Genomic DNA, 18,464 nt, shown 5'->3' on the forward strand with positions numbered 1-18,464 from the left:
TAATGGAGAAATGTTTAGGTGATATGAACTTGAAGGAGGTTCTCGTCTTTTTGGATGACTTGATCATTTTCTCCAAGTCTCTGAAGAGCATGAGAGTAGGCTTATGCGTGTGCTCAACCGCCTTAAGGAGTATGGCTTGAAGTTATCTCCTGAGAAGTGCAGGTTTTTTCAGACAAATGTCCGCTATCTTGGGCACATAGTTTCTGAACATGGTGTTAAAACAGACCCAGAAAAGACGGAGGCTTTAAAGACCTGCCAATTCCCAAAACTTTAAAAGAACTGCGAGCATTTCTAGGCTTCTCAGGCTACTATCGCCGCTTCATTAAGGATTATGCAGCCATTGTTAGGCCGCTAAATAACCTGACTCGGGGATATCCTCCAAATCGCAAAGGTTCAAAGGTTTCAGGGAAACAAGAACAGTACCATGATCCTAAGCAACCTTTTGAGAGCCGCTGGACACCTGAGTGCCAAAATGCCTTTGAGATGGTTATTGAGAAACTTACCACTGCACCTGTTCTTGGTTTTGCAGACCCACAGCAGCCTTACATCCTGCACACAGATGCCAGTACAACTGGCTTGGGAGCAGCATTTATACCAGGAACAAGAAGGCAAACTCAGAGCCATTGCTTTTGCCAGTCGAGGTCTGTCAAGAAGCGAATCACGGTATCCAGCCCACAAACTGGAGTTTCTTGCGCTCAAGTGGTCAGTAACGGAGAAATTTCATGATTACCTTTATGGTAGTCAGTTTACTGTTGTCACCGACAGTAACCCTCTGACCTATATACTTACCACTGCGAAGTTAGATGCAACTGGGTATAGATGGCTGGCGGCTTTATCTAACTTCTCATTCAAACTCCAGTTTCGTGCAGGCAAACAAAATCTGGATGCCGATGGCCTCTCTAGACGACCCCATGCAGAACTCACTGACGATATTCTGGCAAAGAAAGAGCAAGAGCGCATAAATCTGTTTGTGAGACGACACCTGACTGATGATGAAACTGCAGAAGTGGTTGACCAAGATGCTGTCTATGCAATTTGTCAGAACCACCTTATTAAGGTCCAGGATGACGCTTGTTCCAGTGACTGTAGTATTGCTCTAGTTGAGTCGCTTACAGTCTCTTCCAGTGTCATTCCAGATGGTTATGCTGAGAGGATCAGCAGGGTTTGCCAGTCATCCCTATCCTTTCTCACTCTGAACTGAAAGAGAAGCAGAGAGCTGATCCTTCTATTAGAGAAGTGATTGCACAGATGGAACTTGGAGAAAAACCACCGCCCACTGTGCGAAAAGAACTGCCAGAGCTCCCTCTGCTCTTAAGGGAGTGGAACAGATTGGAGCTACGTGATGAGGTATTGTACAGGAGGATTCATGATACCAACCTTGTCACTTACCAGTTAGTCCTACCTGAAGAGCTTCGAGCATCAGTTTTGCAGAGTTTGCACGATGACATGGGACATATGGGGATCGATAGGACTTTAGATCTGGTCAGAACAAGGTTCTATTGGCCTCGAATGTCCGTCGACATTGAGCGCAAGGTGAAGACTTGCGACCGCTGTGTGCGCAGAAAAAGTCTCTCTGAAAAAGCAGCCCCCCTGGTGAATATAAAATCTACACGACCACTAGAGTTAGTATGTATGGATTTTCTTACTATTGAACCTGACAGCAGTAACACAAAGGACATCCTTGTGTTAACGGATCATTTTACTAAGTTTGCCATTGCCGTTCCCACAAGCAACCAGAAGGCAAAAACTGTTGCCAGATGTCTGTGGGATAACTTTATTGTGAACTTTGGTATACCTGAAAAGTTACACAGTGACCAAGGTCTGATTTTGAGTCCAGACTCATCAAGGAGCTCTGTGAGGTTTCAGGTATCCAGAAAATCAGGACCACCCCGTATCACCCTCGGGGTAACCCTGTGGAGAGATTTACCGAACACTGTTAAGCATGTTGGGAACTTTGGAAAACAAACAGAAATCAAATGGAAAGAGTTTGTAAGACCTTTAGTACATGCGTATAACTGTACTCGAAGTGAAGTCACGGGGTTCACTCCTTATGAGTTGATGTTTGGGCGTAAACCCCAGACTACCAGTTGACCTTGCTTATGGATTGCCTCTCCGGGAAAATCAGCAAAAGACACATTCCCAGTATGTGCAAAACCTCAGGGCCCGGCTTGCAGAGAGCTATGAATTAGCCTCTCGGAATGCCCAGAAGGTGGCTGAAAGAAATAAGACCAGATTTGACAAAAAGTGACCAATTTCTACTCTTGAAGTAGGGGATAGAGTTTTAGTGAGAAGTGTGCGACTACGGGGTAAGCATAAACTTGCAGATAAGTGGGAAGCAGATATCCACATTGTGGTAAAGTGCTTTGGAACGCTCCCAGTTTATACTGTGCGACCCTGAGACCAAGCAAGGTCCCGTGCGGACTTTACATCGCGATCTCTTGTTACCTTGCAGTTTTCTCCCTGTTACAGCAGCAGGAGAGCCTCCTCAGCCCAAATCTGTACAACGGCGCGGACGCGGCAAACACTGGGTGATACTGAGAATGAAGCTGTCTGTTCCAGTGATTGGAGGATGAACTTCCCATCTACCACCCGGAGCCTTTGTGTCATACCACCACCAGGTTCTCTGTTGTATATGACCTCCCAAACACCAGAGAAGGGGAAATTGAGACCGATGAGGCTTGTCCTCAGAGTTCAGATCCTTTACTTGGACCCACTGCTGACTATCCGCTGATTGAGGAACCTTATTCACCTGAAGTCTCAGACACTGAAAGGGTGGATGTGGTTACTCCTGATCCTGCAGGGGAATCGACTGAAATAACCACTGCAGAGAATGAGGTTCTTGACAGTCAGTTTTCCCCAGAGATGTTTCCTGATAGAGACAGTGCACCAGACATATCAGAAACCCCCTCTAAAGCTTTTCTTGATGAACCGTGTCCCTCCCTGGACATAATTCAGGAACAAGAGAGCGATTCAGCCCCAAGTGAAGAGTCAGAAAACCTTAAATGTCACAGTGATGAAAGTACTGATGTAAACACAGCAGATGTGCTACTGGACAGTCAGCCTGATTTTGTCAGAAACCAGGAACCTGAAACTGTGCTCAGACGATCACAGAGGCACAGAGAGAAACCAAAAAGGTTTCATTATCCTCAAATAGGCAACCCTTTAATTTCCATTGTACAAGCTCTTTTCCAAGAGTTATCAGTGGCTTATACGGATGCTTTAAATGGGTATGACCCAGACTTACTTCCCAACCAAACATTCCCTGTTGTGACTGCACAGCCTGGTAGTACATGCAACGGGACGTGCATGGATTCAGGAGGGGAGGGTGTAACCCAGGTGATAAAGGGTTGAAGTGAAAATGTGCCTCAGCCAATCAGAGCAGAGCTTGCTGCTTGCTCAGCCGTGCTTTACCCAATCAGAGCACTTGTAGGACTGTGAGCAGCCTCTGCTGAGAAACAACGGACAGACGATGGTGACACGCTGCTTGTGTGAGCTGGTATGCTGAGCTGATCGAGCTTTCTGAACGGCGTTCATGAGAGTTAAACTCCCGAATTGGCCAGGTTTTTGGGTTTGAGTTGAAGCATCGATGGCGAGCCAACCCAGATGAGACTGCCTGATCCTCGCACCTGTTGAAGGATTGGTCTTGAGAAGCTGCTTGCATCCTCCACCATACAAGGATATCCTCACTTTCCTCAAGGTTATGGTGGTAGGATAAGAACACCACAAACTATCAGCCAGAACCCACCATAACGTGAACTCACAACACGTGCACAGCGTTCACCTTAAGACTGACTTGTTGTTATTTTATTTGACTTGACTATTGACCCCAAAAGACACCCTTTTGTCTTTCCCAAGTTGATATCCACACTGCCTGTGCTGTGGAAGGACTCCAACTGTCCAGATGTGAGTGTAATGTTATCTGGTTGTTCTGCTAGTGATGAATGTGATTAATTGATTGTGTGAATATAGGGCTCTAACTATTGAACTGGTTTGTTTGATTTGTTATCATATTAGCCCTAATCTGGATCCAGTATTTACAGAATTTGGATAAGGAACTTAAATACGAGTGCACTCGGGTTGGGAAAATTACTCATCGCTCATTTCTTATGAGGAAAGTAGTTTTTTTCTAACTATATCTCCTTTATGTGAACCTCAACACTTGTAAACAAGTGACTTTTCATTTCATTTCTGTCATGTTTATGTTGTACATGGTAATACAAGGTACCTGTTAACCATTTTGTGCTTCAGGTGTGTTTCTTAATTATTGCAAAAGACCTCTACCTCTCAGTTGAGTCGAGAACCTTCCAAACAGGGCCCAAAGTTAAGTCAGTCTCCCAGTATACATCATTCACATTATTAACAGTAAATTATTATTATATCAGGAGACAAGTGCTACACAATGATGGCTGAATACTTCCTGATTTGCTTCATTATTATGAAGGTATCTCTAACATGGTGGACGGTATACACCTGTAAGTTGCTGTGACCCAGCCTAAACCCTGCATGAAACTTTGTAAAATGTCCTGATTTCAATATTAAATTGGAAAGTTGTCGTTAGTTATGTACAGTCAACCCAGAGGTCTTCAAGGGGGTCTGTAAACCTCATGGTTCTGCAGAGTACTGCAGGGGGTTGCTTAAAGGAATTTTTAACTAAATAAAATACATATAAATGTGAATAAGTATTGCAGTGTATAGACAAATGGAGGTGGAAGGTGTTATCTTTTAGTCAGACATGCACATTTTCAGCAACATACAGGAGCTATCTCAAGCTGTTATTTTAAATGTTCATGCATGTACATTCCCACATGTGTGCTGTAATTCTGACCATCTAACTAACCCTCATCATAATACAAATGGAATTCAGCTCTATTAACTAAGAATGTGCCCCCTGTAGTGTCTCTGGGTATCCCAAGGAGTACATGTACCCCAATATGAGAAAAACTGCTCTAGTTGACGGCCAGCTTACTTTTATTTTAATTTATACTTGCATGCATATTTCTTCTCGATTAGATTTAATTCTTAATGATTTTACATCATAGTTGCTGCAACTGGGATCACTAAACCTTAATGTATTCCAATGATGGCTGAATACGTCCTGATTTGCTTCATTATTATGAAGGTATCTCTAACATGGTGGACGGTATACACCTGTAAGTTACTGTGACCCAGCCTAAACCTGCATGAAACTTTGTAAAATTTCCTGATTTCAATATTAAATTGGAAAGTTGTCGTTCATTATCTATTTAAATTGATATTTTCTGTAAAGTTATGTTTTTGAATTAGACATGTGTTCCTTTCTTCATTTTAACATCCATTGTGGTTCAATAAAACAAATATGTTTAAAATCATAAAATCAATCCACCTGTACACTACTGAGATTGTTAAATATTTCAGATACAAAAGTGCTTTTTTAATTGCCTTGCTGGTAAGGATTTTTTCACTTTTGTGTTTATATTTAGGTTTTCCAAGGGCTTTCCCTTGTTGACTATCCAGAAAGTGATGAATCGGAAGACGGTTCTACAAATCTCAATTCTTTGGCATACTGTGACAAGGTTGTTCGAAAGAAGAGAAGAATGGTAAACATTTTATCCCTCATACATTTTAATGCTGTTCTAATATGATATTAATGATGTGTGTTTTCTTTGTATTTTTTTTATATAATCTGTTTCCTATTTGCTTTAACGAGGAGTCCACAGAAAGTTTTAGTTTTAATTTAATTTTAGCTTGACATAATGCTTCTTGCAGAGCCATTGTGTACGACCTTCTCCTCAATCCCCCTACAATTCAAATGAAAGTGTAGTGGAAGATAGTGATGACAATAATGACTACGTTCCAAAGCTCAGAAGAACCAAAAGCATTCTGGTATGCGCCTCACACCTGAAAGCAGGGTTAAAACATTATTTACCAGCCAATCGGATTAACTCTCTCCTCAAATCTTTTTCGATATTTTTTATATTTTCCTCTAATCTAAAATGTGGCTGAATGGAACAACTAAACCTCAATCTAATTACTCTTTTCAGATGGATGGAGTGCCAGATTTTTCTGATGCTCTCTATGATTCAAATGATGACAACACAGAGGGTCCTTCTACGTCAAAATCTGAAATGGTATCACAAAGGCAAAGAAGAGCATGTTTCAATCCTGTAAGCTTCCTTTTCTCTACTGATTCTAATAAATCATGTTAATTTTTTGGTATTTAGCAATGTAAGGAAAATATTAGTCTTTTAGACTAGTTTTTAGATTGCTTATCTTTCAATCCTTTTATTGTTACCGGAGGGAAATTGGTTTTGCATTCTCAACAGACATACATTACAAATAATCCAAAGTAAAATCAGAACAAATGGCATTAGTCAAAAAATTGATTCTCACAATCCAGTAACGATAACAAAAAAAAAGAAAAATAAATATAATCTCGACTTGAACAAAAATCAAGACCAACTAGGTCACCTTAGTGGCTATTACCATTTTAGTAGGTGAACAGCAGTAGGGACAAAACAACACCTTAAAGACCCACTCTGGTGAAAATCATGTTTTTCATGTTGTCCATGTGGCATTTATCTGATGCAAGAGGGCATATCTTGTGAAAAATGGGCTTTTCTGAGTATTTCTGCATTTAAATTATTCTGAACCAGTGGCGGACAGAAAAAGGCAAACTCAGACAGACCCTCATTTACGCATCATAAACCCACAGGGCGGGGCTACAAGCTCCTATCTTGCCCTCTCCGTCCACTCTGACTGAGGACAAAGAGATCGCAGATTACACGTTATGTGCAGGTTAGCGGGTTTAGATAAAAGCTAATCACATTAGCTTATGGTTAAGATGGCGCCGTCCTAGTGGCAGCCTGTTGCAGTAGTTCCACGCAGTTGTGTTAGTTTATTGTTTTTTATTGCGTTCTTCGTGCGTTTTAATTCTTTATTTTTACACTGTTCTGCGCATCATCACCACGCACAACAGTGAGATGCTTTTCATACGGATTGCACATTTCTATTCTTTTTAATTGCACTTGGATCTCTCCGGATCACTGGGAGCTATGCCTGCTACATCTCCACCGGCATTATTTACACGCGCGACCAGCTGATGGCCCTGGGACACCCGGCTCTCTCGGCTGGAGAGAGGCCCTACATACCCGAGGAGCTTAAGAGGAGATGGCGAGGCTGCAGAGCGGGGCTTAAACGGAGGATTAAGAAAAGAAAGTTTAAGCCCTACATCCCTGCAGTCATCACTGGTAACGTTAGATCACTGGCAAATAAAGTGGATGAACTGGAAGCGCTCGTCAGGACATAGAGGGAGTACCGAGAGTCCAGTATTATGTGTTTCACAGAGACGTGGCTGTACGACCAGATACCGGACTTTAACATCACCATCCCCGGCTTCCAGACAGTCCGAGCCGACAGAGACACCACCGCGACCGGCAAAAAGAAAGGAGGAGGCCTGGCCGTGTTCGTAAACAACAGATGGTGTCACCCCGGTCATGTCTCCATTAAAGAGCAGCTCTGCATCCCGGACATCGAGCTCGTCGCCGTCGGACTTCGCCCATATTATTTGCCGAGGGAATTTACCAGTGTTATCGCCATAAATGTTTACATTCCACCATCTGGTAACGCAGAAGCAGCGTGTGACGTCATCCACTCTGTAACTGCGGGACTACAGACTAAACAACCTGGGGCCTTCATCGTCATCACAGGTGATTTTAACCATGTGTCTCTCTCATCCACTCTTCCAACCTTCCACCAGTTTGTTACATGCACCACCTGTGAAAATAAGACTTTGGATCTGCTGTATGCAAATGTTGAGGATGCATACAGCTCCACTGCACTGCCACCATTGGGCAGGTCAGACCACAACCTAGTCCTGCTCTCACCATCATATAAGCCTGTTGTTCAACAGCACCCAGTCACAGTGAGGACAGTGAGGAAATGGTCTCCTGCGGCCATGGAAACACTGTGTGGAGCGCTGGAGGCCACGGACTGGAATGCGCTGTATGAGCCACATGGTGAGGACATCGATGGCCTGACGGACTGTGTCTCTGATTACATTGGGTTCTGCATTGAAAACACCATCCCCACAAAAGAGGTTCGCTGCTACCCTAACAACAAACCGTGGGTTACCAGCAACCTGAAGATCCTTCTTAATGAGAAGAAGAGAGCCTTTAGATCGGGGGATCTTGCTGAACTCAAGCGTGTACAAAGGGAACTAAAACACAGCATAAGGGAGAGCAGGGACAACTACAGGAGGAAACTTGAACGCAAACTGGGGGACAACAACACCAGGGACGTCTGGAGGGGGATGAGAGAGATCACAGGCTTTCAGAGGAGAGGTGGGGGTGCAGCCGAGGGGGACAAGCTACGTGCCAACGAGTTGAACATGTTTTTCAATAGGTTCAACTCAAACCCCCCCTCCACTGGCAGGCCCTCTTCTGCATCTCAATCTCAACACAACAACTCCCCACCTCCCCCCACCCCCACCAACACCAACACCACCACCTACTGGGACCCGTTCTCATCTCCTGCCCCCAGGACTTCCTCACAGCCCCCACAGCTCTTCCCCACCTCCGGCTGCAGACACCTCTTAGCACCTCTGTTGTCACCTCCACCACCCAGCCCACTGCTTACATCCACCTCAGAACCTGCTATACCCCCTACCCCCCAGTCTGGACTCCACATCACATCCAGCCAGGTGAAGAGAGAACTGGAGAGACTCAGACAGAGGAAAGCCGCTGGACCGGACGGACTCAGCCCTTATGTGCTGAAAGCATGTTCCGGTCAGCTCTGTGGAGTTCTCCAGCACCTCTTCAACATGAGCCTACGCCTTCAGAGAGTGCCAGTGCTCTGGAAAACATCGTGCCTGGTCCCAGTGCCCAAAAAAGGATGTCCTACTGCACTGGAGGACTACAGGCCAGTAGCACTGACCTCTCACACCATGAAGGTCATGGAGAGACTGGTTCTGGCGCACCTCAGGCCACTGGTGAGCCAATCACAAGACCCCCTCCAGTTTGCATATCAGCCCCATGTTGGGGTTGATGATGCAATCATCTACTTGCTGCAGAGGGCCTACTCCTCCCTGGATAGACCTGACACATCAGTCCGCATCATGTTCTTCGACTTCTCCAGCGCCTTTAACACCATTCAGCCTGGACTGCTGAAGGCCAAACTGCTGGACATGTGGGTGAGTGCTCCCCTCGTCGCCTGGGTAGACGACTATCTGACGGGCAGACCGCAGTTTGTGAGATTACAGAACTGTGTGTCTGATCGTCTGATCAGTAACATTGGGGCCCCCCAGGGAACTGTGCTGTCTCCCTTCCTCTTCACCACATACACATCAGACTTTAAGTACTGCACTGAATCGTGTCATCTGCAGAAATTCTCTGATGACACGGCCATTGTGGGATGTGTGGAGGGGGGGAGGGAGGCAGAGTACAGGGACCTGGTGGACCGCTTTGTGAGGTGGTGTGGGGAGAACCATCTACTGCTGAACGTGGCGAAGACGAGAGAGATGGTGGTGGACTTTAGGAGGAAAAAGCCTCTGCCCTCTCCTGTCTGCATCAATGGGACAGATGTGGACTCAGTGGACTCATACAAATATTTAGGCGTCACACTTAACAATAAGCTGGACTGGTCCACCAACACAGACGCCATTTACAAGAAGGGGCAGAGCCGGCTTTACTTCTTAAGGAGGCTCAGGTCCTTTCACGTCTGCAATAAGATGCTGCAGATGTTTTATCAGTCTGTGGTGGCGAGCGCCATCTTCTTTGCTGCAGTGTCCTGGGGTGCGGGCATCAAGGCAAAGGACGCCAACAGACTGAGGAAACTGATCAGAAAGGCAGAGTCTGCTGTCGGCTCTAAACTTGTCACCCTGGAGGAGGTGGTGGAGGAGAGAATGCTGGCAAAACTGCTGGCAATCAGGGACAACCCCTCCCACCCCCTCCATAACACACTGGACAAGCTAAAGAGCAGTTTTAGCAGCAGACTGATCCAACCCCGCTGCTCTAAGGAACGGTACAGGAGATCGTTCCTTCCTGCTGCAATAAGACTCCATAACTCATCTACCTCTGCCAGAGACACGATCACACAACTGGACTAAGTCAACCACTGTACTTACTGCAACCTATAGTTGTCGCTCTGATATACAATTATATAATATTTGTATCCTTTGCACATCATTCAACATTCTGTATTATCTTTGCACTTCCTTTATTTACATAGTCATATTTACATATCAATATCGGATAGCTATTTTCATTATTACTTCATCTTGCCACTGCACTTTATCTGCCAATTCACTCTTGTATTCGTATTTTTTTTTCTCTAATTTATTCCACTTTGGATTTTTTATGTTATTACTGGACTACTGTAACAACGCAATTTCCCTTCGGGGATAAATAAAGTTGTCTGTCTGTCTGTCTGTCTGTCTGTCTGTCTTTCATTATTTACCGAAAAACTTTGCTGTGAGAGAGCAATGGATTAGGTCATCACAATATAACAAACCACACGTTGGTTTGCAGTCAACACTTCAGGAAGATGCTTTACCAACTGGCAGCAGAAAAAAATGGGCTTCACCAGCAAATCCAAATTACAGCTGGATGCTGTGCCTTCTATCAAGACACCATCAAATGGAGATCCTGTATTTATCAATAAGTTAATTTTCTATAAGATGCACAATCCAACCAAGTCTGTCTGTTAACATTTGCTAACATTACAAGTTGTGTTTCTTGCTCAGTTTTACTCAGCAGCAAGACACACAAACAACCCTTTTCAGTCAACTGGCTATCAATGTAGCACGAATGAACAACTCGTCCCACTATATATCTTGTCCGTGCAGGTTACTGGTCGGTTCTCTCATCAGGAGAATACAGAAACAAAATAACTTTTCAGCGTTCATTTTGCGTTTTCTCTCTCTCTCTCTCTCTCTCTCTCTCTCTCTCTCTCTCTCTCTCTCTCTCTCTCTCTCTCTCTCTCTCTCTCTCTCACTCTTGTAGACAAAAATAAAGTTGGAGATCACACCCCCATTTTGGTGTGGAAACTTTTTTATTCCTGTCTTTCCCATGTTTTCCTATAAATCTCTGGAATTATGATACAGGAAAAAAAACTAAAAAATTTCTGACATGGGGAGACAGCCCCTGCTGAGCAGCACTGCTCTCCGTCCACAACTCTGAGGCGAATTTACTAATGAGCTACTTGTTCTCTGCAGAATCAGTCCTGGGCCAAAAACTTCAAAGACCACTGAGAACATTTTAAATAGTTCCAAATAAGCATTGGAGTGGGTCTTTAAGTCTCTTTGTCCTCCCTACAGGGGCCCTGAAATGACAGCTGAAAGGTAGAAAGACAAACTCTCTGGAGAGCGTGGTTCAGGCAGTTCAATATGGAATCAGCCTTTCTCACATTATTCTTAAAGATGTACAAAAGGCCCTGCCAGCAGCTTCCACTAAACTACCCAAACAGTTCTTTATTGGAAAGATTTAAGCTCCCAAACCAAACAATGATACAAAAAGATAAGACTGATTCAGTGCTTAAATGTTTTTTGTTGGAAAACTTGTCCCTGAACTTTGGAGCTGGTATTCTTTATTGCTGGTAGTAGTAGTAGAAGTAGTATTGGTGGTATTACACAATTCTTTGTTTCAATATTCTGTATGGCAGGCATAGCATAAGTGTTATTGACTCTGAAAACGCAACACTGTAGAAACATTATTCCTCTGAAGTTTGCACAATTAAGCTGTAAATCCATTAATGAGCTCCAGCTTTCTGAATTTCACTTAACATACTTGCCAGTGAATATAATTTCAGGATGCAGTAGACAATTTAAATTATAGTCAAGTTGTAATACTTTCTTTCTTTGTTTTCAAAAGCTTCAGCCCGATCTCATAGGATCAGACGACAGTGGAAGTAGCGGAGAGGAGTATATTCCAAATCCCAGGGAGGAAAGCATGGACAGTGATGTCAGCTTGGAGTGTCCTCTGGAAAGTAAGCAAAAGAAAATTAAATCTCCTAAGAGTAGAAGCAAGACTTCTAGCCATAGCCAATGTGAAGATAGGAGGAAAAGCTTGGAAACAAGTCAGGATTCCACACAAAGACTTGATGCCAATGAAGGTGAAATGGCACCACTTGAAGAGCCATCCATCTATGTAAATCCAGTTTTGAAAAAGGAAGATGGTTCAAGATGCTATAACAAGAAACATCATTGTTTGTATTGCAACCAAGTTGTTCAAAAAATGTCAAGACATTTGCAACGTAAGCACATGGATAAGGTTGATGTTGCCAAAGCTTTCAGTTTACCAAAAAACTCAAAGGTAAGGCGAGCACAGTTGGATTATATCAGAAACAAAGGGAACTTTGAACACAACATTGAAGTTATGGAAAGCCACCAGGGCAAACTCACCCCATTTAAACAACCAAATAAAAGGACCGATGGACAAATATTTTCACATTGTGTATATTGCTATGGACTCTTCACGAAGAAAGTTATGTGGCGACATTTTCAAACCTGTAAATTCAAGCCTCAAAACAAGCTGTCTAAACCAGGTAAATCAAGAGTCCAAGCTTTGTGTGCTTTTGCTGAACCTGTTCCATCTGGATTCAGTGACGCATACTGGAGGTTCTTGAGTTGCATGAACCAAGACAAGATTGCAGTTGCAATTAAGGAAGACCCCTGCATTCTTGAGTATGGTTACAGGTTGTTCAGCAAGAATGAGAGGGTCATCAGCCAACACCAGTACATTCGACAAAAGTTGAGAGAACTTGGCAGACTGCTACTGGAAGCAAAAAAGGTTGCACCTGTGAAGTCTGTCAAGAATCTTATAAAACCTGAAAACTACAGTCATGTTGTCACTACTGTAAAACGTCTGACCGGATTCAACCATGAAACTGGTAGATATCAATGCCCATCTCTTGCCCGTAAAGTTGGACACAGCTTGCATTCCTTGGCCATGTTCGTTAAATCTGAAGGACTGAAGATCAAAGACAAACAAACTGTACAAAATGCAGACGAATTTGCACAGTTATATCAAGAAAGTTGGAAATTTGACATTGCGAGCCAAGCACTAACTCAACTTGACCAGACCAAGTGGAACTGTCCTCAAGTCTTACCCTTCACACAGGATGTCCAGATTCTTCATTGCTACTTGTCAGAGAAACAGCAGCATCACATTAATATGTTGAAAGAAGAGCCTTCACCCAGTAACTGGAAAGATCTTGCAAAAGTTACCCTGGCACAAGTCATCCTTTTTAACCGCAGAAGAGCTGGAGAGGTGTCCAAAATGCCTTTGACGTTCTATTTATCAAAGGACACTTCTGAAACGCATGAGGACGTTAACTTGGCCCTCACAGCTCTTGAACAAAAGCTCTGCCAACATTTTGTACGGATGACAATCGTTGGAAAAAGAGGAAGAAAAGTCCCGGTTCTCATCACTCCGCTCATGAAGCAATCACTGGATGCCTTAACTGAAAAACGAGAAGAATGTGGCGTGTTAAAGGACAACGGATACTTGTTTGCGCTTCCACATTCTGCTTACTACCTGAGGGGATCAGACTGCTTAAGACAGTTTGTAAAAGAATGTAATGGCATTAAAAATCCCCAAGCCCTCACATCAACAAAACTGAGAAAACATATTGCTACTTTGTCCACCGTTCTAAATCTCAAGAATACAGAACTTGACCAACTGGCAGATTTCCTTGGACACAACATTGAAGTGCACAGAAAGCATTATCGGCTTCCAGAAGGTACCCTACAGCTTGCCAAAATAAGTAAAGTTCTCCTGGCCATGGAGCAGGGACGACTGGGAGAATATAAAGGCAAGAGTCTAGATGAAATTCATCTTGACGTAAACGGTAATAAATTCTTAAGTTCTTTTAGATCTCTAAAATTGTCATATTATTGGTGCTTGTCATTTTATTAGTTCTGCTTTTCAACAGAATAGTGTTTACCATAACTTGTTACAAAATTGGGAATATTTACTGTATATTTGACGACATACTAAATATTGCTGTTTTTGTAGTACTTGAATAAACCCTCGATCATACCAGTTGAGATTTCCAACTCATTCTGTAAATTATCATTTTAGAGACTGTTGGTACAGATGGATGTTCCCAAGAGGACATGGAAGGTATGTGTTTATTATTTATTCATTTACAATTTTAACAGGATGAATGACCTTTTAAGTAGTTATGGATATTTCATTTAAAAAAAAAAAACAACAAAATGCACATATAGATATTGTTTGGGCAGTTCAAGGTTTCTCATTAATTATTGACCACTTTTAGAATTAAAGTGGAAATGAAACAGTCAACCAAATTAACATTATTTACTAGATTGAGTCTTATTCCGTTCAATAAAAATATAACAAATGTGACCAATATAAACATAAAAGAAAAACATACTGCCGTTTTTATTTGTCGAAACAAGGGCGCCACCATCTTGCAGTACTGTTAGCTGCGACGTCACAGGGTTGGTTGGTGTCTCGGTCCTGATTAGTCCCCTTGTCAGTGTCAAAGTGAGAGAGAGTGAACAATGGAGACTGGTGAACCAAGGGAGGAGAGAAAACAGAAGGACTACTGTATTGCTCCTGGGTGTAAAAATGACTTTTTCAGAGTTCATGCTGAGGACGCAACAGTCTGTTTTCACAAATTTCGCTGAAAAGGCCCATAACCTCAAATAATTCCACATCATTTGTCATTTCATCTCTTAGCCAGAGGTCATTACAGCTGGTACAAACGTCCACAGAAACAGACTATTTCTTACTGTGACTTCCTATTTTCCACGGCAGTCAGTCATGTTATCCTAAATTCTGTGATCCTCTTCACCACCATCCTGCAGGTTGTATTCTTGTAATACATTTACCTTGTGGGATTCTTTTACTTGAATAAACGCCTTCAAATGCGTCTCCCTGCGTAGGGGGGGGGTGCAACCATCACGAACCAACGTAATGCACAATAACCAGCTTTTGAGAAAATAGTTCTTTTCAGCACAGATAATGATCGCCAGTTGTCATTAATCTCTTCTGTGCTGCCAACCAGTGCAGCAGGACAATTCTCCATTTCAGTGGAACTTTGTGAAAATAGACTGATCTGGAAGCAAAGTGAGTCCGGTGCTGGAAGAGGTCACTGGATACTTAAACTTGGCAAAGAAGCACATCAGGGAGAGTACTAAATGCCCTTTTACATGTGGGATTCTCTAAACATGAGTTCAAAGCCCTCTTGATGTCTTTAATCAGCTGGTTTCTGGCCGCTCTGAGAACTGATAAAAGACCTGAATGCAGCATCCCTGGCTTTCAGCAGAGATCTGAATTTTGCATCCAGCCATATTTTTGGTTTAGATAGGTGATCACTGTTTTGGTAGCGGTTACAAATTCAATGAGTTTAGAGATGAAGCTGAGGACAGTAATATGAGAATTCCTCTTGGCAGCCTCTCTAGGAACCTGTCAATCAGTGCACTGGAAGTAGTCCTGCAGCACAGAGGCAGCTTCATGGGGCTGCACGGTGACAGTCCTCTGCTCTGGCTTGATCTGTTTCCGTCTTGGACGGTAGTCAGGGGTCAACATAAAGAAGATGTGGTTAAAGAAGCCAAGGTGGGGGCATGGGAACAGCTCTGTATGCTGTTTCTGTATGCAGTCTTAAGTGTTTAATTGTATTGGTAACATGAAATATGGTGAGACCTGTGTGTAGGAGGTTTGTCAGATCTATGTGAATTAAAGATCCCTGCAACCATGTAAAAACCTCTGGGTGCTTATTTAGGAGCACGGCGATATCATGTAGCTCCTTTAGCGCTTCGCTAGTGTTAGCAATGGGTGAAGCATAAGCCACCAAGACAAACACTGCCATGTAGCCATGAGGAAAAGTGAGTATATTGCAGTTTATATTGGTAGTCATGATCACACCAGTTTATTTTCAACTCATTGTGTCAATTATCCTATAGATATAGAATCTGATGGTGCAGATGGATGTTCCCAAGAAGACATGAAAGGTATGCTTTGATTTGTATTCATTTGCAATTTAACATGATGAATGACCTTTTCATTAGTTCTGAATACTTGGGGGAAAAAAAAAAAAAAAACGTGGATTTTGATTCATGGTTTCCTTACTTATTGACCACTTTAAGGATTAAACTATGAATGTTGAGAATAATTCCGATACATTTCCAAGGAAGCATCCATTTTGTTCTACTACATATTAACATTTTTTTTCCTTTTAAATAAATTGTCTTTATTTTTTTTATTTGTTTCAACCCTGGTAAGCAATGGTAATTCAATTCACATTTGCTTAGCTTTTCATTGAGGGATAAAAGAATCTCAATTTATATAACCTCTAATACTTATATTTTTGTTACTGTAGCAACAACTTTGTTTCAACAAGGATTACATGGAATGACTACGTAACCTTTATTAAGTTTTATGGCATTACTCATCTTAATTATCAAAACCTCTTTTGTAGAAGTATGGAAACAATATGGATGACTAGGCTTAAATATCTAAATTTGTCTTAAATATTTCAGTTTATTTTTCAGAACAGTATTTATGAAGAGCAGTTAAGTACATTTGACTACAATCAACCTCTTAATGTTTTCTGTGCCAGGTGATTGTGTGCCCGGAGCAAAGGGGACAGCAGAGGGACATGTGAGATCCCAACAAGAAGGTACTATCACAGTGTGTGCCAAACGCCAGATAGTGAATAAAATGAACTGTATTGTTTTTTCTCATCTTTAACAGACCTACATTATTTTTAGAATTTATACCCCTTCTGACTTTGTTTTGCTATTGTGACAGCCAGCAAAGTTTGTCTTTACTTGTGGGATGAGTAAAGTATTTCTATTTTTGTTTAATCTTTTATGTATTCAGATACTGATATACCTGAAGCAGCGATGTCAGAAGGGGAGGTCAGCTCGACATCCCAGCTAGCCTGTACCCCCAGAGAAAGCAACCTAAACCAGAAGAGGGCAACTCAACAGAGAGGTCATCAATGTTTTGTTTTTTTTCCCCCCTTTGATCAGAACTGCTCTTTATTAACTGTTCTTGAGCACCATCGCTAAATTAGGCACATGATAAGACACTTGGCTAAACTCTTAAGTTTGTTGTCTACTAAAATGCAAGTAATAGAGGGGCACATCAACATACCACCTAGTTCAGAGATATAGATAAATCTGGTTTTGCATATGTTTGGGACAGTCACTTCTGCAACACATGTGCAATCAGTCCAATCATTTAAAAAATCTGAATAAGGATTACTGTTCTGTAATGTGATGTTCTTCTTTCCTCAGGTAAACAAACCACTGTCAAAAGAAGCTGGACATCAGAAGAATGTGGTGCAGTACAAAAGCATTTGAGGAATTTCATTATAATGAATCAAGTTCCGGGTAAGAAAGACTGTGAACAGTGCATCAGTGCAGAACCTGAAGCCCTAAAAAATAGAGACTGGAGAGCTGTCAAGTTTTTCATCAAAAATCGCATAACGGCGATGAAAAGAAAAATGCTATGAGAAGCATTATTGGAAAAAGCGTAAAAAGAAATGGCTTTGTTCCACCACCTTAGTTGTTTTTTTTTCTTTTATAAAAACACTTTATTCCCTCTGATATTGGACACAGAAATTTAATTAGTTTTTTCTAAAGAAGTGTTCTGTTTTTTTTTTTCTTTTTTTTTTCTTTTTTATAACTAACTGCAATACAGATTGATTTTTGGGTGGGGCAGATGAAAGTTCTGAAACGAAAAACACGTTCATGTACTTCTGTATCATTTGCCAATGTTCTTCAAAAATACAGTGTTGGCTGAGTACAATTTCTGTCATTTCTGGTGTGTTTATTACAAAAGTAACACTGGGGGCCAAAAAGGGTGTGAACTGGGTGGTTGGTGGTGCAAGATCAAAGTAGTTTACTTTAGAATACAAATTCCTGATTCAAACTTGGTTTCTTTAACAAGGTAAAAGGATAAATGAAAAAGTGTCTATGTCAAATAAGAGTGGTCCCTGCTAAGATATTAAAAGTGGAACGTAAATGTGTATCAAGGTGGACCTCTTAAGTACAGAGTGTTAGAGATGGACCCCACAGTTGACGGAAAATCTGGCTTGTGTGAGGTGGACCTCACAAGTGCTTAATGTTAGAAATGGACCCCAGAAGTTACCACAAAACGGACATGGACAAAAAAGTGTTGAAAATGGCTGATTTAAAGTGATGTTTGGAATTGAGATTTTTTTTTAGCCTTGCCTGATTTTTTTGAGAGGTCTACAACCACTGGAAAGGGGGGACCCCACAATTGTGTGTAAAACTTTTGGGCCTCGTGAGGGAGGAAAACAAGTATGTGTGTGTGTGTAGGTGTGTGTGTGTTCACGGTATGTAGGTCTGCTTATCTGTGTTATTTCCTGAAATATATGTCACTGTTGATGTTTGCCTTTGTGTAGGCTTTTCTACATATAAACATATCCTATGTGCATATATTCAAGTGGTTGTGTGTTTTCCTGTATACCTATCTTTGAGAAGACCTGTTAAA

At 42.1% G+C, this 18,464-nt stretch overlaps 1 protein-coding gene across 5 annotated transcripts in view; it reads left to right on the forward strand.

The window, feature by feature from the left end:
- Window positions 1-17,916, forward strand: part of LOC121654512 — a 25,769-nt gene extending 7,853 nt beyond the window's left edge. Inside the window, exons 2-11 of one of the 5 annotated variants that reach the window (XM_042008684.1) lie at window positions 5,460-5,576; window positions 5,746-5,862; window positions 6,021-6,143; window positions 11,844-13,821; window positions 14,055-14,096; window positions 15,905-15,952; window positions 16,561-16,620; window positions 16,824-16,937; window positions 17,243-17,463; window positions 17,706-17,916. In XM_042008684.1, coding sequence (XP_041864618.1) covers window positions 5,460-5,576; window positions 5,746-5,862; window positions 6,021-6,143; window positions 11,844-13,821; window positions 14,055-14,096; window positions 15,905-15,952; window positions 16,561-16,620; window positions 16,824-16,937; window positions 17,243-17,460 — 2,817 coding nt within the window. In that variant the 3' untranslated portion in view covers window positions 17,461-17,463; window positions 17,706-17,916. Of the gene's footprint in view, window positions 1-5,459; window positions 5,577-5,745; window positions 5,863-6,020; window positions 6,144-11,843; window positions 13,822-14,054; window positions 14,097-15,904; window positions 15,953-16,560; window positions 16,621-16,823; window positions 16,938-17,242; window positions 17,584-17,705 lie in introns of those variants that run through there. The other 4 variants (XM_042008683.1, XM_042008685.1, XM_042008687.1 and 1 more) reach the window with 4 other exon arrangements.
- Window positions 17,917-18,464: the final 548 nt, after the last annotated feature.

This window comes from Melanotaenia boesemani, chromosome 15 (assembly GCF_017639745.1).
Source record: "Melanotaenia boesemani isolate fMelBoe1 chromosome 15, fMelBoe1.pri, whole genome shotgun sequence".
Lineage (NCBI taxonomy): Eukaryota > Metazoa > Chordata > Actinopteri > Atheriniformes > Melanotaeniidae > Melanotaenia > Melanotaenia boesemani.